The sequence below is a fragment of the Ischnura elegans genome, chromosome 1 (assembly GCF_921293095.1).
Source record: "Ischnura elegans chromosome 1, ioIscEleg1.1, whole genome shotgun sequence".
NCBI lineage: Eukaryota > Metazoa > Arthropoda > Insecta > Odonata > Coenagrionidae > Ischnura > Ischnura elegans.
The window spans coordinates 79581398-79601559 of NC_060246.1; the positions used below are offsets into that span (position 1 = coordinate 79581398).

At 37.9% G+C, this 20162-nt stretch overlaps 2 protein-coding genes and 1 long non-coding RNA gene across 3 annotated transcripts in view; 2 read left to right on the top strand and 1 right to left on the bottom strand.

Annotated features, from left to right (window-relative positions):
- Nucleotides 1–59: 59 nt before the first annotated feature.
- Nucleotides 60–7502, top strand: LOC124164107 (origin recognition complex subunit 4). The gene is made up of 7 exons (XM_046541286.1): nt 60–538; nt 1125–1299; nt 1382–1533; nt 4061–4372; nt 4477–4614; nt 7036–7188; nt 7292–7502. The coding sequence occupies exons 1-7, from the start codon at nt 329–331 to the stop codon at nt 7484–7486; spliced, it is 1335 nt and encodes a 444-aa protein (XP_046397242.1). The 5' UTR covers nt 60–328; the 3' UTR covers nt 7487–7502.
- Nucleotides 7503–8187: 685 nt separating this feature from the next.
- Nucleotides 8188–12989, bottom strand: LOC124164115. The gene is made up of 3 exons (XR_006865962.1): nt 12893–12989; nt 8985–9141; nt 8188–8275 (listed from the first exon to the last, which is right to left on the bottom strand). It is a non-coding gene; the product is annotated as an uncharacterized LOC124164115 (long non-coding RNA).
- A 99-nt stretch (nt 12990–13088) lies between these two features.
- The window catches only part of LOC124164077 (dnaJ homolog subfamily C member 13), a 64045-nt gene continuing 56971 nt past the window's right edge, over nt 13089–20162 (top strand). Inside the window, exons 1-4 of the mRNA XM_046541253.1 lie at nt 13089–13428; nt 13514–13589; nt 13925–14228; nt 14460–14669. Coding sequence (XP_046397209.1) covers nt 13522–13589; nt 13925–14228; nt 14460–14669 — 582 coding nt within the window. The 5' untranslated portion in view covers nt 13089–13428; nt 13514–13521. The remainder of the gene's footprint in view (nt 13429–13513; nt 13590–13924; nt 14229–14459; nt 14670–20162) is intronic.

The following is a 20162-nucleotide window of genomic DNA, read 5'->3' on the forward strand; positions in this document are numbered from 1 at the left end:
ACTCTATTTTGTGTCTTATCACTACCCTCACTACCTTTCGCCATATAATACCTGTGACCGCACTGTGACCATGAAAAGTTTTTTTTCGTCATTGCAATATTCTAAGTAAAAGAAAACTATCACTAACTTATTTTTATGCAAACTTAGTGCTCCGGTTGCATAACTGTACAATTTTATTATGTTGGTGTACGTAGAAAGAAATAAACAGCTGAGCTGCGTTATTCATAACGCGAATAAACCGCCAGAATCAGTTGCCTAGTGTAAACAAAAATAAGGTAGTCTTTTGAGGTTATTGTCGATACTCATCGTTATTAACGAAGTTTAAGATATGGGAATAAGCGATCAACATGATAGTGTTCGCCAGAACATCCAGGAAGTGCGAAGAATTTTAAATGAACAAATTTTTAGTCCTGTACCTCTTTTGAGAGGTCATTCGAAGGAGAGAGTGCATATTTTGGACTTGATGAGTAGGACAGTAAATGCTGGCGAAAGCAATTCAGCCTTGTTAATTGGACCAAGAGGTTGCGGAAAAACTACGGTAATTACGTATAGTTATCCGTTTTATTCTTCCTCCCAAGGAAGAGTTTTAAGTGGTGGAATGTTGATGTATCTTTGCTTCAGGTTTACAATTTTTTTAATATACCAAGCTTCGGTGTATTTTGTGATATCCATATTTTGTCAATGATTCTCTTGATTAAGCGATTCGGCATTCGTCCCAAGCTAACGGTGACCTTTTTACATGGATGTTATTTTTTTAGGCCATAAATGCAATTATTAATTTTTGCTGGCTGTCACTGTCTACTCGATTGCATGGTTTTGTGAAAATGGAACAGTGCCCAATCTAAAATAAATTTTATGTCTGAAATTTGACAGAATAGAACGTCATTTCTGTGAGAACGATTGGAAATTAGGGAATTGATAAGGAACTTATGGAAATATATGGATCATAACACCAGTTTATTCCAGCCCATTTCATTTCCAGATCAGTAACCTCGGTCAATATTCCAGTTAGCCAATTTCAGATCTTACTTTAATTGGGAACTGACCCAGGTTGCCGTTTATTGGATTTTTGTGTACGCCTAAATACCTAATAAAAGTAATAAATTCTTTTCATTTCTTTGCAGCTAGTGAAAAATGTTTTAAACGAACTCGAAAAAGATCCAACTTTCAGTGATAAGGCTATTGTCGTACACCTTAATGGGTTGATTCATACAGATGATAGGCTTTCACTGCAGGATATAACTCGTCAAATGCAGCTGGAGAATGTTGTTCAGGATAAAGTTTTCGGTTCCTTTTCAGGTTAAAAAAATTGAATCTCTAAATTTTAGATTGTTTTGGCTTTAAGTTCACCCGTTGTTAATCTTATTCTTAATATTTTCAGAAAACCTAACATTTCTGTTGGAATGCTTAAGATTGGGAGAGAAAGGAACTTCAAAAGCAACATTGATTATTTTGGATGAATTTGATTTATTTTGCAACCACAAAAATCAAACATTACTGTACAATTTGTTTGATGTCTCTCAGTCAGCTCAGGTATGTTGTTATAGTATATAAATGATATAGAATTTATTTCTGCGAATTTTTAATGGTAGCAAAACATTGTGAATATCAATTAAATGTAGTTTTTTTATTTTTGATTAAAGATCAAGATATCACATGATGAATCAGAGTGGAACATTTCTTGAGTTTATTACCGGGTGAAATTGTCTTTCTCTGCTCACTTTACGCTGTGCCACAAACTCACTATACTGAACCGTACAAATGATGAGAGCACATATTAATGCATGGAAAAGCTTGTTTTGAGGAGGGTATAGGTGAAAGTATTGTTGGGAATTTTGAATATATAGTTTAATTCTTAATATTCTCTGGTGCTTTGAAGGTCAGCATGTGAGGATAATAAAAGAGATAATTCTTTAATAATAATTAATTCATTGGTTTCTGTGTCAGGCTTTCTTTATTTCTTTTTGCCCATTGTATTGAAAAGGTTGTTTTGAGATGAACAAGGGTAGGAAAGTTAGAGAACTCATTTTTCATGTGTTATTCTTGTTACTCTTGTTAAGTATCCTATCCATTTAAAATTTGTGATTATGTCATTACCAATTTTGCAGTTTGCATAATCACAGATGTATGCTTGTAGGGTCCACAGATACTTATTAATCAACCCAGGTTTTGCCAGTTTTCTCAATGAAATAGCATGTGATGCAAGGTAACTATTCAACTTATGCAGTTTTTTGGAGAGCAAGAGAGATTGATAGAAAGTGGGAGACATGGTTACTCGAATGTATTTGTTATTAAACATCTTTCTGTGGGACAAAGAGTTTGATGCCTAGGATAAATGGAATAGGGCTTGATTGAGTCCTCGAACCATACCTCACTTCTTCTAAAAATAGAGTTTAGTCTATTCTCTGATCCAGGATTTAAAGAAATCTTGATGAATTTTATGAAATTGTTTGTAGGGGCCATACTTATTGGAATTCCATTATCACCTAAAAGTACCGTATTTATCTGAATACAGTCCCCCCCTTTTTTTCAAAAATGCTATTGGTATAAGTAAAGGGGGGTCTATATATTTAAGCATATATTTTTTTATTTTTCCCTAAACTAAGGCCTCAAAATTAGGGGGAGACTATATTCGGAGAAATACGGCATTGAACTTTGCAAAATTCTAATTCATGTTAATTATTCGATCATCATGAAGTCAAAAATTGTGAGATTGGTATAATTAGTTTTTCTATATGTGCAAGACTTTTAATATTGACGTACGTATGCTTCTCTTTTACATCCTTTCTAATTTGTCATATGTATGGATGTCCTCTTCGGGTATGTTCCCTTCCTTTCCTCCCATCCCTTAAAAATTGTCTTCATGTGGCCATCATGCCTCATAATGTGGCCAACTAAGTTGTCCAATCTTCTCCTTAAACTTTTAAGAAGACTTCTCTCTTGTCCCACTCTTCTTAGCACTTCCTCATCACCTACTAGGTCGATCCATTTCATCTCCATCATTCTTAATTGGTTGCATTGATATAAGTGCTCATCTGAACTTCATTTCCGGTTACCACAACGTTGGTTGCTGTGGCAATGAAGACAGTTTCGCTGGCACTTCTGCCAGCTTCTTCAGGTCAAAGATGTTGTCATTGCCACAGCAACCTATGCGGTTGTAACCAGAAATGAAGAAGTTCATCGTACACTGAGGAAATCTCCATTCTCACCAGTGCTCATCTAAATTAGCGAGGAAAATTTCTGCTTCTCAAGACAGTGGTGAACCCATTGCCAAGCCTTCATTTAGTTTATAAGTAGTTATGATTTAAAACAAAGTAATTTGGTTTGCACTATATTTTATATGGTTTTTTTAGTGTTTGATTTTATCTGGGAGGGGGGTAGAGGGGGATGCACTTTCTTTCTTCTGCTAGGTTGTTTTTAAATAATAATTACCTAATGTTTAACTAACTTAAATAAAAATTTACTAATCACAATATGCATAGCTTAAACACTGATAAATATTTCTTCTTGTAGAATGAGGTAATCGTTATGGTTCTGCCACGTAGGAGCTAAATAGCAGGTTCCATGTTTACACATTGTTCTGGTGCAGTATATCTGACTTTTTGTTCTTTTACACATGCCTCTACAGTGGCGCCGACTCCATGGGGCTTGAGGGGGCCCGAGCCCCCTCAATAATTCGTTATGGGTGTGAGGAAAAAAAGTGTCAGGCTTGTCGATTTTCCCCGAAGTGTCCAGATATCGAGATTGGAGTTCTCAGTGTTCTAATGTTGATCATATGACTCTTCTAAAATGCTTAAAAAACTTAAAACTCATTACTTATAAAATTTCCTAGAGAAAGATCCCCGGTTTGGGCCCCCCCAATATTTTGTTTAAGTCGGCGTCCCTGTGCCTCTACAGTTGAATCTTCATATTTACAAAGAAATGTATACATACTTGAGTATGTAAGTACAAACATACTCATACACTTATATACACACCTATACTAATATTCAACGCTACTATTATTTAAAAAACACCTTCAATTATGAAAAGGCAATAACAATAATAATTTTCATTTTAGGCTCCCATATGTGTTGTGGGAATTACGTGTCGCCTTGATGTTACTGAACTGCTGGAGAAAAGAGTACGCTCAAGATTTTCCCACCGACAAATATTGCTCTTACCTGAAAGTGGTGATGAAAATTCTTTTGTGAATATAGCTGCTGATTTGCTGTCGCTACCAAAAAAAGCCTTGAAGTGTCCCGGTGAAAAGAAAATAATTTCCACTTGGAATGATGCTGTTAAAAATGTACTATCAAATGTTGAGGTATCCTCCATCCTGAGGCAGCTGATGGATGTCAGTAAAAATGAAAGAGTCCTCAGAAATTTTTTGGTAAAATATTTTTTCAAAATAATATCGCATCAATTGTTATTCTCTTGATTTAAGTTTAGTTTTCATACTACATATTGTGAAATTGGATATGTTTTTGTTACTAGGCATGCATTATATCACGTCTAGATGAAAAACATTCTATGCTAGATGAGGGAGTTTTCATCAGAATTTCTAAATTATTCATTGGAGTTGATTCAAAGGTGCAAATGCTGGAAGGATTGTCAGTATTGGAACTATGCCTGGTAAGATATATCTCTATAATCTACATTTTCAGCATCAAAATTTTGCATTCCAATGATTCTTCTATAAATTTATTAATGGCCTGGTCCATACTTTCAAGCAAGTTCTACTCTGTGTGTTAATAAATTAAGATTCAATTGAAATGCAGCTCAACAATACCAAGCAGTCTATGTATAGTATAGAAGTACAATTTGAAATACTTTGGAATTACCTATACCATATGTAAATGTCATTTGTAACCATGGTGCACGTAATGATAGTAAGGTGAGCAGTTCAGCCATTTGATGATGAATGGCTTTGACAAGAAGAACTCTCAGGGTTCAAGGCGAACCCTGATAAGGGTACAACGCACCGGGGCCCGGAACCAAGCCAGGGGCTTATACGCCAGGAATCCTGGGGAGGGGGCTGGAGAGGAAGGAAAAGGGAGAGAGGCGCCGTCGCGATCGGAGCCCGCCGATGCCTCCAGGGAAAGGAAAAGGGATGGAAGGGCGGGGAATAGGGATAAAACACTCCAGTGCTATAGAAGCAAAGGAGGCCCTACCTAGCGAAACCAAGCATACGCAATTTCTCTACCACCATCCCGGGGAGATTTTTCTACGAGGAAGAAAAATCCCAATGAGAGGGACAGTGGGAAGAATGGCTTTGACAGTTCTTATGTATTAGATTTAATTTTTTCATTCTGCATTATGAAAATTATCTAAGTGCTCATAGACAAGTATAAGCATATATTTATGCCGTTTATGATACCATGGTGATCTTTAAGTCACAGTAAAGTCCTTAGCTGTAAAAATCATGCAATAGTACATATTGCCTTTTGGTAGTCTCCATCAGAGTTTCTGCATTCCACTTTCTGAGCCTTTAACAACCCTTTTGAATTTGTTAAATTAATGGACGAAGGCAAAATTTCATGGAAAATCTGTATCTTAAGCATGTTAATAGAAAATAATTTCCACACAGCATTTTAATCACCCCGTTCGATTTCAACAACAGTTTGTCATTGTTCAATGATGCATTGTTCTTAAAATCCATTGGGGCTGTTAAAAAGCTGCGTGGAAAGTACATAGTAGTTTTTTTCAACGCAATTTAACCTTATAAACCTCAGGTTGGATCTCATTAGTGCTAGGTGGCAGTCAATATCCTAATCTGTTAGGACGCTGCACTAGCTATTCAAATCTCAAACTATGTCTTACCATCAAGTAATTAGGTAGTATACATAGAAAATATCTCCCCAGTCTCTCGTGATAACTTTCTTATGTACCCATAATGATGTCTTAATAAAATATTTTCTATAAATTTCTGTTCATCCTACAATGTTCTACTACTTTCTTTCTCCAGTCATTTCGTATTTCTATTCCATATCCGAGTTTGGGACACTGTCATATATCTTTCATGTCGCTTCCAATTTGAAATTGCTCCCACCAGTGCAGTTCTATAGGTCACTAGAATGTGTCAGCTTTTTCACCATGGTAAATTAGTATCTCTGAGATAAGTCGATATCTCAATATTGTCATACACTTGTAAAGTGGGCATTAAGCTAGTTGAACCTTAAGTTTTTAATTATATATTTCGTAATGAAATTGGTATTTTTTTCCTGAGGCAATGCTTTTCTCATATGAATATGTAAGTGAATATATGCAAGTATGGTCATTTATTAAAAACTTCTTCTTGCCCTAGGGTGGGCACACAAAAACACTCAATTATATAGAAAAAATAAAAAGATGGAGCTTATGGTGGGATAGTTTTTACTAATTTTTGATGAGACGCTGCCCATGTTTCTCAAGAAAGGAGAAGAATGGGATGACTGAGGAAACAAATGAGGAAGGAAGGGTGCAAGGGAGAGGGTAAAGATGGATGGAGAAAAAAAGGTTGATAGAGATTGGTGGTGCTTTAGTGGGAGCAGTTGATTCCTCGTGCAGAAAATGCACGAAAAGCACAAATGCATGCCTGCTCTAAGTCTTCCAGCTGTAAGGGGGTGGTAGACCGGTGGAGGGAGGCCAATATTCCCACTTTGTAGCACTCATCGAATATAGAGTTGTTGGAGGAGGTATGTGTGGTGACTGGAAGAGAGGCGGAAAGTTAGGATACACTTTTACAAGACGGGCGGAGCCCATTCATTCAGATGCACAGGGGGATAATGAAGTATCTCCAAGATGTTCTTTCTTTCCTCATCTTTCCCAAAACTTTTCTGCTCTTCTCCCTCCTTAATCCCAGGTTCAACCACGTCCCTGTTATCCGTCTCACACAATATCTGGTGAATCTGTCTCCATTAACTAAGTTTGTTGCTTTCTAAATGTGTAATGCAATACCTTCAGAAATATATTTATTTACCGTTGTCAAATTAATTAACCTTTGATTTTAAAATTGATGTATTTGTAATATTTCATATTATTTTCCCTTTTTGTTGTATCGTTTTAACACTTTAGGTGATATCCATGAAACATATTAATGAAATCTATGATAAAGAACCATTCAATTTTGAAATGGTATTTGCTCAGTACAAGAAGTTTATCAGCAAGCAATCGACTGTTCAAGGTGTGGAGAAGCACATTGCCTTAGGTGCCTTTGAGACTCTTCAGGTAAGCAAATAAAGTATTACATTTATGTTTCTCAATAATTGTAATTTTTTATTAATTTTTAGCAACTTAGTGACAAAAATGCTGCTTTCATTAAAATTTTCAGAGACTGGAGTTCATTCAGCCTGCTGCCAAAGGATCAATGAAGATAAAATATTCCAGTGGAAATGATAAGGCTTATCAAAAGGAATTTCAGCTTTTCTACTTTTTAGTTACCTCTGATCAAGTCATGGATGCTGTGAGAAATTATAAGGACCTACCCACTGAAGTTGCACAATGGGCATCTAGCAGTTTGGTTTAATTCTATGTGTATGAGTTGTGTGATTTTATATATTTTTATACATTAAAATTTATTTTTCTATTAAGTATAAGCCTCTAAGTTAAAAGTTATGTTTTCAGTTTGAATATGATTTAGATTGTGCTGAGTGATGATGCTTTGAAGTAGTCTGACCATTCATTTATCCATAGTGGTTGGAAATCGATCCATTGTGTGATTACATTCATTATGGCATCTTGAGGACATGAGAACCAAAGAACAGGTCTTCAAGCCATTCCAATGAATTTTTAGGTAAAAGTAAAGGGGGGAGAATGTTCAAATGCATTTCTTAAAATTTTCCTAAAGCTGAAGCCTCAAAATTAGGGGGGTGCGACTATACATGTATTTAAAGAAATACGGTAACTATAGTCATGTACCTCTCTCTTTTAGGAACATACACTTGGATAAAACTTATGTTTAATACAGGAAATGTCATAGGATCAAATTGTGCTCCATTTGAATAAAAATTTGCTCATAGTATCTCTTGAAGGGGTTTAGGATATTTCCGTAATTAACCTCTCATAATAATATAGATTGAAATAATTTGGACCTCGTTTATTCCAATGGCAAACGACACAGATGTGTACTATTGTCTCTCACGCGTGGAAGTCCTCCGTTGCCTTTCTGTGAGCGTCTCTCCCTCGCGGCACCCTCCTGGTGCTAACCTCCGTGTACCCTGGTGGCATAGGCAGGAACTTCAGGGTTCCCAGGCAACGACCTCAACCGGTGGCTGTCCTTCGTGGTGGCACTTGAAACTAAGAGCTCTGCCACATCCTATTGAAGGGCAATAGTATCAGACGTGTATGATCAAATGAACACTTGTATGTCCTACATAATTCCATTTGTAGGGGGATTAACTGCGCACCATTTCCAAATGTACTATGTTCGTTGTTCCACATCTGACTGGGTGGCATTGTTTGATATCAGGAAGATATTGATTCATAATGCAATTTTTTGTGGTGTGAATTCATTAATCATCAATATCTTCCATATATTAGAGGGGTCCAACCTTTTGACAAGGGAGCAAAATTCTTGGCTACCCATTAATGGGTACAATTGTAGAGCAGTAATTATAAATGATATGTAAAAATTAGTATTTTTGGAATTCTGCACTATGAACTGTCTTCAGCAGCCACTAAGAGGGAAAAAGCAAAGTAGCCTTTGAATATTGGTGAGAGAGTTAAGATTAGAGTCTTTTCTTGTAACTAACACTGGTTGCAGGCCAGGCAAGGGATTTATGTCGAGCACACAGGAAAGTAGGATGATCAGGAGATAATGCTTTGACCCTCAATGAACATTCCCTAAAATGTGCTATTTCAACAAAAAGAGACCAATTCTAAAATAATATTCCAAAGTATTTCTTTTAACCTTTCCCTTGGGCTACAACCTTCTCGCTGTGAAAAGGCTTGCGAGTTCCTATGATCCCTATAGCTGCACTGGCGGGATTATTTCTAAATTATTCCCGGTAGGGCCATTGGCGTACCCAGCAGAGTGATGAGGATTTGAAGTAGTCTGACCATTCATGTATCCATAGTGGTTGAAAATCGATCCATTGTGTGATTACATTCATTATGGTTTTTTGAGGACATGAGAACCAAAGAACAGGTCTTCAAGCCATGTCGATGTCGAGCAGCTGCCCCCTGGAAACAAAAGTAAATTTAGTTCAAAATGAAATTTAAAACAAATGTTCTTCAAATTCCAGAAAAGTGACTTTCGTATAAAATATGTAATTCAAAGCATTGTTATAATTTTCTTGAAATTTTGGTTTCTTAACCTTTTCTGTATTATAACTTGTATGATCACAGCTTGCCCCCCTCTAGTTTTGATCCTGGGTATGCCCTTGGGTAGGGCCATCCATGCCAGATAGGTCAAGGAGCCAGACGAAAGGTAGTCCACGTAATGGTGTCACGTGAAAAACACTGTTGGAATGGAAGTGGGAAACCCTACCAACTATCTCTTCCCTGAAAACATGGAGTACAACCAAATGAGCCACGGAATATCATCGAATGGGACCTGTCCGAAAAGGGCGGGTGTCATTAACAGCAGCAAGGTCTGCGGGTTCGGTCAACATGCAAAATTCTGCAGAAACTTATCATCAGCAACAGCAGCAATGAAGGAAGAAGAAAAAGAGTCCAAGAAGATGGAGAGGAAGAAGTCGGCTATGAATGTAGGGACGTGGGATGTGAGGATAATGATGAGGGCGGGGAAGATAGAAAATATCTAAAGGGAGGAAGATATTTTAGTATTATGCGAAGTGAGGTGGAAGAATGGTGGGGAAAGACAGCAAGGGGTAGCTTTAGTATTAAACGGGAAGATGGGTAAGTGTGTGGTAGGTATAGACCAGGTAAGCGATAGGATTCTGGTGGTAGAAATTGAGGCATGACCCACCAACATCGTGGTGGTTCAAGCTTGCATGCCAACTAGTAATCATAGGAAGGAAGAAGTAGATGAGGTGTACGAACAGCTTGAGCAAATAATTAGAGAAACGATGGGTAAGAAAAATCTAGTAGTGAAGGGGGATTGGAATGCCTCAGTCGGGGAGGGGAGGGAGGGACACGAAATAAGAGAATTTGATTAGGAGTGCGAAATGGCAGGCAGAGAGAAGCAGCAGAATTTTGCAGGAGAAACAAGTTATTCATCACGAACACATGGTATAATCATCATAAAGGGCAAAAGTACACATGGGAAAGTCCTCGGGATGTGGGGAGGTATCAAATAGACTACTTCATGGTAAGACAGAGGTTTAGGAACTGTGAAAAAGTTACGCAGCTTCCTTGCAGTGGATGCGGATTCAGACCATACCCTGGTGCTCATGAAATGCAGGGTAAGATTCAAAAGACTTACGAAAGTTAGGAAGGCGAGGAAATGCAATGTAGCAGAGGAAATGCAGCAGAGAAGTCAATTGGCTACCTTGACAGCAGAAGGATAAAGAAGCCTTGGGATACGGAGGCATTGTTAAAAGAAATGGAGGAAAGAAGGAAGTGGAGGAACGAAGACACAGAGCAGGGCAAGAGAAAGTATAGCAAACTAAATAATCGATTACAACGTGAAACTAAGAGGGGAAGGGAAGCCTGGAGGAAAAGGCAGTGTGAGGCAATGGAAAAGTACCAGAAGGAAAGAGAAGAAAGCCAAAGTTAAGTTGCTATTGGGCGGCAGAAGAGGACAAGCCATGTCTATAATTAAGGCTAAAGATAGGAGGATACTAACTGGGCAAGAGGAGGTATGTACAGAGTAGATGGAAGGAATGCGTGGAGGATCGGAGAGTTTGACTTAGAGGAGGAAAGTGCAGTGAATGAGGACAATCTTGGGCTGGGCATCTTAGATTCGGAAATGGAGAGGTCACTTTGTGGTACGAAGTCTAGGAAAGCAGTGGGAGTGTCAATATCCTGTGTGAGCTCCTGAAAAATCTAGGGAAGAATAGTATTGAAAGGTTTTTCAAACTAGTACCCAGGATGTATGAGGAGGGATATTGGCTGGAGGATTTTGTGAAGACAGTTTTAATTCCACTACCAAAAACGAAGGAAGCTGTGGAATGCTGAGATTATATGACTATTAGCCTACCATTGCAGGCAACGAAATTGGCACTGAGAATATTGAACAGGCGGATGGAGACACAGGCAAATGAGTATTTGGGTGAAGACCAGTTTTGGTTTTAGAAAAGGGAATTCAACTCGTGATGCAATAACAATAATGAGGTCCCTTGTGGAGAGGAAACTAGAATATGACCAGGACGTATATGCCTGTTTCATTGATTTTGAAAAAGCGTTTGATAGGGTGAACTGGGTAAAGTTAATGGATATTCTTAATAGAAGTGAGTGAGTCTCTCTTCTGCACAGACATCAAGTGGAAAATCAAATGCACTACTAAACATCTAGTTGATCTTGTTTGTTTTCTATGCCTTATTCATGTACCAACTCTGTGTAGAAAAAAGATATTACTTGTATCCCTCGGCATCTCACCTGCTCATATGTCTTTAGGCAGCACATTATAGGAATACGGATACAGTAATAAGGACATCAGGAAGCGAATTGCATTAGCAAAGGAGGCTTTCATGAACAGGAAGGAGCTTCTGAGTGAATCATTATGTACGAGTATAAAGAAAAGGTTAGAGTTTGATCTGTAGTGTAGCTCTCTATGGTGTGGAAATGTGGACTCTTAGGAAGGACGAGGGAAGATTGGAGGCATTCGAGATGTGGGTATGGAGAAGGTGAAATGGACAGAGAGGTGGAAAAATGATAAAAAGCTGGACATGGTGGGTGAGTAGAGGCAGCTTTTAGATGAGATTCGAAGGAGACAGAAGACATGGATGGAGGGAGTACTTAATTGGGAGGGGATGTTGAAAGCAGTGTTAGAGGGTAGAATTTTTGGTTAACATGGGAGGGAATGGAAGAGAATAGGATTTTTGGATAGATTGAAAGGGATTAGGCCTTACAGTGAACTGAAGAAGGCAGTTCTGGAAGGAAAGGAAGGCTCCCAGGTTACTTCTTTAGTACTCCATGGAAACCTGCCTTAATCGGTAGAATACAAAAATAAAATTTCTTTTAAGTAAACATCAAAGGTGGGTGCTGTTGGCACAAAAAGTTGGGACTGCTAATTATTGAAGGAATTTTCCACAGAAAAGAGGAGGAATTTACATTGTTCTATGGGAAACATGTTTGCTTCTGTCGCATTAAGGTAGGCTCTTGTGAAAGTGGCTGCCGAAGAAAGATGGTTTTTTGAACAGGTTTCAATTTAGCTTCTATTTACCTGCCACCAGAGGTGAACGTAGGACAAGTGGACCTGATTCTGTGCACTTGCAGGTCACTATATGGGTGATTGGAAGGGAGAATGAAGGGTGCTATCTTGAATCTCATTGCTCGTTCTTCACAAAAAAAATTATAGGAGTGGCTGGAGGGAGAGTTAAAACACTAGTGGACATAAAGTAAGTCACACTCCCATATAATAAAGGTACTTAAACTTTCTTACCCCTCCCTCCTTCTTACAGAAAATGCAACCTACCCTGGCTCTGCTATTATTATCTCCCAAAACACCATACAGCCATGATAGATTTCCCATATTTTCTCCAATCTCTTCCCTAACAACCTGCACAGTGACCTTCCATATTCTTTAACCATTCATCGCATACAAATTATGCATAAATCCCAAAATATATGATATATTGATTAAAATATGTCAAGCTGTCAATAAATCAAAAACTACACATTTACATACATAGACGTTTCATCATATGCGACGCAATACACGGAAAGACAATTTTTATAATTATTTACCCGAAAATTCTCCGGAATTTCTTCTTTAACAAGTCGTCAGAACAAACTATAAATGCTATCACCCCTCCGTAAATTATAATAATTCTATTTTACGCTTAAAATAATGTTATGAATAACTTACTTCAATTCTCTAAATCCTCTTCCAATTTATTTGACGTAAAGATAAGCAGGCGATGTTTTCTCTATCATTTCATAAACATTGGCGGCAAGCCAGAATCGCGAAGCAAACAAAACAGATGCGTTAAGCAATCCGCAATCTTGAATATACACCCCTAAATGATAGCGGCAGGGTTTCTTTGTCAAGTGTATGAGTGTACTTGGAAGATGATAGTTAGCGTATGACGATTAGTTGTTGCCTCATACGCGAGGAAGTTGTGGACTAGATAATTCTCTAATTGAATGCCCTGTTTTTAATTCGTGGTTTTCTTTTGTGTAATTGTATTAACACAAAACAGAGGAAGTTGACGTGTGCCATAACTAATTAATGACAACCGCCCACTTATTTGCTATGTTGTTAACATTGTTTCCTGTTACGTGACCTACAAAGTTGTGTTCGTTGATAGAGTATAGAATGCATATTCTAGTGAGAAAAAGACAATTTTATGAATCCCTCTGAATATAATTACAGCTTCAAAGAGGTCCAGCAAACGTAAACAGGTGAGTGCGTATCCGACGCTCTTACAACCGTTTTTGCATTGGAACTTATTTTGAAGAACTTATGCTCAAATTATTTTGTATGTAGCTGGGAAGATGATGCCAATTAAGGATAATCAGGATGTGGCCTGTTTCTACGTCACGAAGCATTCTTGGCGTGGAAAGTAAGTGAAGTAAACATAAGCTAATTCCTAAAGCTGTCTATCTTCTAAGCTTTTAAAAATATTCAGAATGAAATCTAAGAAAGTTTCCAGGGTAAATTATCTTTCACGATTCACACGGAAAGCGAATACAAGACATTTGTATCATTACATGTCATTATCCATTATCTGCTTACAATGTTTCATTACTATTTTCTTTTATTGGTTTAAAGGTTGTCAGGGGATGTCGATTCCACCACCATTTTAATTACATTCATTTTGACAATTACTGTACTCTTTTAGTCCGTATGAGTTTATCTTAATGTTGTGTTCATGAACGTCTCATCATTTTACTTCAGGTATAAGAGGATATTTTCCGTTGGGACTCAAGGAATCACCACTTACAACCCTGGCAATCTTGAAGTCACAAATCGATGGTCACATTCGGATATCTTTTCTGTTTGCCCTACTCCCGGAGATGCTTCAGAATTTGTTGTTGCCATGCGTCGTAATAAAGACAGTGGAGGCGGTAATAGTGGTGGCACTGGAAAAGCGGATTCAATGCGCTTTTCTTCAGAACATCGAGCCCAAATTCTGTTTCAAGCATTACGATACAGACACCTGTTTGCTACTGCAGATCAAGCAGCCATCAAAGCTGAGGCAGTGAGTATTATTTGCTGTGGAGTGAGTATTACCATTTGCTGTGGAAGATATTCAATAGAAGTTGAAAATACTGTCTTTTAAAGTGGACTGTCTGATTCTTTTTTTTAATTCAAGTTCACCCTGTCGGAGCTGGGGAACTTAATCCATTTTATTCATCCTAAATTTTCTGTCAGTATTTTCTCCATATTTTGGTATTTCTATGTTTAATTTATTTATTTTACCCCCACTCAGCGAGACCATTACAATGCCTACAAGTTGCATTGGTCAGAAACTCGGTTACCCGTAATGCTCAGGGTTGGTGCAGCATCATTGGATCAACTTGATCCAACTACTAAAGTTCTTCTGGCTTCATATCCGTACTACAAAATGGAATCATTGTTAGAGGTTTCCGGTGAAAAACAAGGAAGTTTTGTTGTGGTGTCTGGTGGATTTGGCAGAATGGTAAGCTTTTAATTGGATACCCTCTAGTGTATCAACGTCCCTGCATAGTCCTAACAGTGTAGCCCAGGGTAATCAAAATTTTCGAATTACTGCCCCTCTGGCGCATTTAGCCTTTACTCATCTGAGTAATGCTGATGCTGGGTATTTATAGAAACAGTCGCCTCTATCCCGTGTTGCTAATTACTTACCTTACACTTAGCAATTTGGAGGTTACTTAACGTTATGTTCAGAGAAGAACCTGCCATTATTACCTTCTCATAGAGGTGTGTACAGCTGACACAGATAGCCATTCCATGCTGCAGTGCTGATACTGAGTCTGCTGAAAGCTATATCATAAATTTCCTTGTTTATAATCAGTACTAGGATGCATATTCATTTCTTAATCTTAGTTTTGCAATCCTGAATGCTTAAAACTCAATTTTTAATCATTTTTGACTAATCACAATTAGAGACCATCAGTGTGGGTGCTGGCGCACACTATTAAAAGTTCACCCAGATTACCAGTTACCAGTACCTTTGAGTTTTTATTGATGGTGCTCTAGTCTACTCCATTTTACTATCTTGTTTGTTTTCACCCCTATTGCACTATATCACTGTGATAGGAGATTGTAGGTAACTTGGAGAACCACTGGTCTGAATTAAAATCTCTGATTTTGGCTGTGGGATAATCCAACTCTGCCATGTGAAGGTGGGTGATAATCACATTAATTGCCTTATGATAAAATTCTCCTGGAACAGGAATTGAACCAAGTACTTTTGACATCCTGGGCCACTGTGCAGACTTCTATCCTATCTGAGTTCCTTGATTTCCCTAAAATGACTAAATTGTCCTGGGAATCAAGGAACAGGGATAATGTTGTGGTTGATGATTTGATACCTGGCACAGGGTAATGTTTTCCCTGGGCAAGTAATGCGTATGATGTTAACTGATGTAAGGGTTTCTTTGGTGTCCCGATTCCTTTATGAGCATAACATTTCTCTAATTTAGGGTTGGTATTAAAATTAGCAGTAAAAGCCAGTTTTGTATTGTTGGGATTTCAGTCGTAAATAATTGACTTCATTTACGATGTACATAAGGCTATTTATTGCCTCGTAAAAAGGAATGTTAGATTACAGTTGGAGAACATTTGCCGAACAACAACTACTTCGTAGCAGGGCGGGTTACAGACTGAGACCGGGTAGAACACAGCAGGTCAGACATACAAAAAACAGTGCTGCCAACCCTTAAGTGTTTTGGTTACAGCACCTTTACAGGCTTACAACACAACATCACCCCCTAACCAAAACACACTTTCAAGCCAAAAGAAAAAGAAAAAAATATTTATGTGATAATATTTTGTGCTACATTCAACCTTTCCCTAAATTTTGCAACCTTAAATGCACTCAAAGGTTTCGTTAAGATATCAGCTATCATTTCTTCAGTTTGGATGTACCTAAGTTCAACCTTTTTACATTCTACAGCCTCTCTTACAAAATGTTTCAATACATGTCATTTGATGTACATCAATATGTTTAGTTCTATGGCTTACCCTTTTGTTCATCGCAAGTTTCTGAGCAGACTGGTTATCATTAAAGATAATAGGTATACGATTCATCTTTCCAATTAATTCATGCAGAAAATTTGTTAAGTACATACATTCTTTTGTACCTTCAGAGAGAGCCATGTACTCTGCTTCAGTACTGGAAATAGCTACAGATTGTTGCTTTCTGCTTTCCCATGATAACATTCAACATAAAAACAACATTCATTTAACATAAAAACAAACCCTGTGTATGATTTTTGATCTTCAAGATCATTAGCATGAGATGCATCTACATAACCATACATATTTAGCATTGATTGATTACCTCTTTTAAAAAACAAACAGTAATCATAAGTTCCCTTTAAATAACGCAACACTCTTTTTGCCCCTTTTACGTATTCATCACTGTAACACGTATTATATTGGGATAATACGTTAACAGCATGAGCAATATCTGGTCTAGTGCAAATAGCAATATACATCAAACATCCAATTAAACACTGATAAGGGAAATTACTATCACAATTACCCTTTGATAATTTCATTCCCATTGACATAGGTGTATCAACTGGTTTACAGTCTGACATTTGAAATTTGGTCAACACTTCATTAATGTATTTGCTTTGATCTACCAAAATGCCATCACTGGTAGTTGTCACTCTCATACCAAGGACATTCGTTACTGCTCCAAGGTCTTTCAATTCAAACATACTTAGAAGTTTACTTTTGAGCATCTCCTTTTCAACACAATCATTACCAAAAACAAAAATATCATCAACAAATATAGCAACAACAAGAATAGAGTTCTCTCTCACCTTTTTATACACACATGGTTCAGAGTTACACTGCTTATAATTAAGATGACACAGAACAGAATGTAACTCCTCATTCCATACTTTAGATGATTGTTTTAGACCATACAAAGCCTTTTTTAACTTGCATACCTTCTCTTCTTCTGCAATTTTTATACCCTCTGGTTGCATCATATACACTTCTTCTTTCAGTACTCCATTTAGGAATGCCGTCTTAATGTCCCAATGGTCCATGTCCCAGCTAAAGTGAGCTGATAGAGCAAAAAGTACCCTCAACGTTGAGTACCTTACTACTGGGGAAAAAGTATCAAAATAATCTACACCATATTCTTGGGTAAAACCTTTGGCCACCAATCTTGCCTTGTATCTAATCACATTACCCTCATTATCACTTTTAATTTTAAACACCCATTTGTTTTGCACTGGCTTCTTACCTGGGGGTAAATCTACTAGTTCCCAAGTATCACTTGCCTTCAGGGAATTTAACTCATCATGCATAGCTTGCACCCACTTATCCTTATCTTTAGAAGACAGAGCCTGAGACAAGGACTTAGGCTCCACACTTGAACATACCGAACTGTACATTATGTGATCAGGGAATTCCTTCAGCCTTCTTTCTCGCAATGGGTACCTGCGTTCAAGACTAAGTGACACCTCCCTTTCCTCAGTGTCTTCCTCCTCAGTTGCCTCACCATCACCAATTTCAGAGACTGCCTCCGAGAGAACACAATCCCTTGTCACAACAGTAGGGTTCACCTCTGGCTCATTTGTCTCACCTCCTGGAAAGACACTTTCAAAGAATAAAACATCCCTAGCCTTTGTTAATTTTCCAGGTACTTTCAGGCTCATAAGACGATATCCTTTTGTCTCACTACAATAGCCTACAAATATCATCTTTTCACACTTTGGATCTAGTTTATGCCTCTTCTCTTTTGGGACATACACATGAGCTAAGCAACCAAATACCTTCAAATAAGAAAGGTTAACTTTCCTGCCACTCCAAAGTTCTTCTGGTACACTTCCTGAAACTCTGCTAGGACACCTGTTCCTAATATAGATTGCAGTGTTCACTGCTTCAGCCCAATAGCGCTTATCTAAATTAGCTTCATTGAGTAGGGTACGTGCCATTTCAATCACTGTTCGATTACCTCTCTCGATCCGACCATTTTGTTCTGGATAATATGGCACAGTTTTCTCATGCCTTATACCACTTTTCCTTAAGAAGTCTGCAAATGGTTTATTGCAAAACTCAGTCCCATTGTCAGTACGCAGAATTTTAATACTATCACCAATCTGATTCTCAACTAACAACACAAATTCTTTAAATAACTCCAACACATCAGCTTTACTCTTAAGGAAATATCCAAATAATTTTCTGGAATAGTCATCCATCAACAACAATAAATACCTTGACCCTCCAAATGATCTTGCCTCCATTGGCCCACAGAGATCAGCATGTACAAGTTCCAATTTCCTTTTTGCCCTTGACAAGCTTTCCTTAAATGGAGCTCTCCTCATTTTTCCGGCAATACAGGGAGTACAACTTATCTCCATAGCACCTGTAAAATGGAGTCCATGAGCCAATGTCTTTAACTTTATCATATCTTGCCTGTTTAGATGTCCCAGTCTCTGATGCCACAGTGCTTCAGCATCAGCACTAAGGTTTGTTTTCTTCTGTTCATGCCGTGTGGTTGGAGTGGAAGTGATAAAGCAGACTTGCAGATTATCATTCTCTATCACATCCTCCTTAGTCTCCACCTCCAGCCGATAAATGCCACCGATATCCTTGGCCACAGCAACCAAATCGCCGGTAATACTGCATCCATCCTTGCGGAAGATCAGGCATCCATCATCTTCACTAAAAAATCTGTAGTCCTGAAAGCATCTTTTGAATTGGCTTCCAGGAATGAATTTATCAGTCAAACTGTAATTTGTTTTTTTTGTCTTCATACCTGACATTTGGGAAACCATGTAGAGGAAATCATGAGTGTTGAGAGGTTGCTTTGGTGGGAGTGTGTTTGTCTCCATCCAGAGAGCCTGGGCTCCAAACCCAATGGTTGCTGAGATTTTAGGGGCCACTACAGTGTATTGAATTGATAGTGGATATTGTCAAGATAATTTCAGCACTGTTGCTACAAATTACCATATATCTCCATCTCTGAATATAATCCCCCCCCCCCTAATTTTGAGGCTTCAGTTTCGGGAAAAAATTAAAAAATGCGTTTGAATAGCCGCCCCCTGTACTTTTACCTTGGGCATTTTTTTGGAAAAAGAGGGGGACTATATTCAAATAAATACCGTATTGTCTCCTTTTGGTATATCATTACTCGTATGTGATAAGGGTGATGGCAATCGCTGACCATGCTGACACAAAACAAAGGTAGGCGAAAACACATAAAGTTGTTAAAAAATTATTTGTATGAATTCTGTAAGGTTATCCGCTGGGTGTGGTGACAATTTTATTCAATGTGTGAAAAACCATATGTTTTATTCTTTGTAGCTAGAGGTGAATTTATCTCTCTTAAATGGTCAGCTTCCAGAAAATATTGAAATTATAAGTTTCAGTAAAAAATAATGACTTGATTTGTGTCACCTTCAAGCTTTTCCTGGTAATTCCAAGGTTTTGGTGGAATTAATTGATGCACATTTTACTTTTGTAGTCAACAATTTTTTATATTTTGTGATTTATAAATCCTTAAATGTGTTTTAGCAAATACAGTGAAACCTCTCATTCACCGACGCAAACAGTTTAAAAAAATGTGTTTGTAAGATAGAGGTAAGTCAGAGGTGACGTAAATAAAATTTCATTTTTACGCTTAATATTACCCCAAAAGTATGTCCTATTGGCATCTGGAAGGGAATCCCGGCGGCAGCACTAAATTAGGTGTCATGGCCGAATAGAGGTGATCGGTTGCCTTCGTACGTTTGTTCGTGTGAAACGATAGCCAGCCAGCACTATACCGTTTAGCCGAATATCAATAGCATTATGATGAAAAACATAGAAGGAGAAGTTCATGAGCAACAAAATGTGCGGCGTTTATAACTACCCCAACCAGTGTGAGACAAAAGCTATCTATCTACATAGATTCCCCAAAACCCCTAATTTAAGAAAGAAGTGGGAGCATATCTTGAGAATGTGCAAGAGTTAGCTAGCTTAT

Excerpts from the sequence above, each read along its gene's own strand:
- LOC124164107 (XM_046541286.1), top strand. The coding sequence starts at position 329 with ATGGGAATAAGCGATCAACATGATAGTGTTCGCCAGAACATCCAGGAA. Across the intron at positions 1,534-4,060 it reads ATGTCTCTCAGTCAGCTCAG|GCTCCCATATGTGTTGTGGG; the intron begins GTATGTTGTTAT and ends TTTTCATTTTAG. Across the intron at positions 4,615-7,035 it reads CAGTATTGGAACTATGCCTG|GTGATATCCATGAAACATAT; the intron begins GTAAGATATATC and ends TTAACACTTTAG.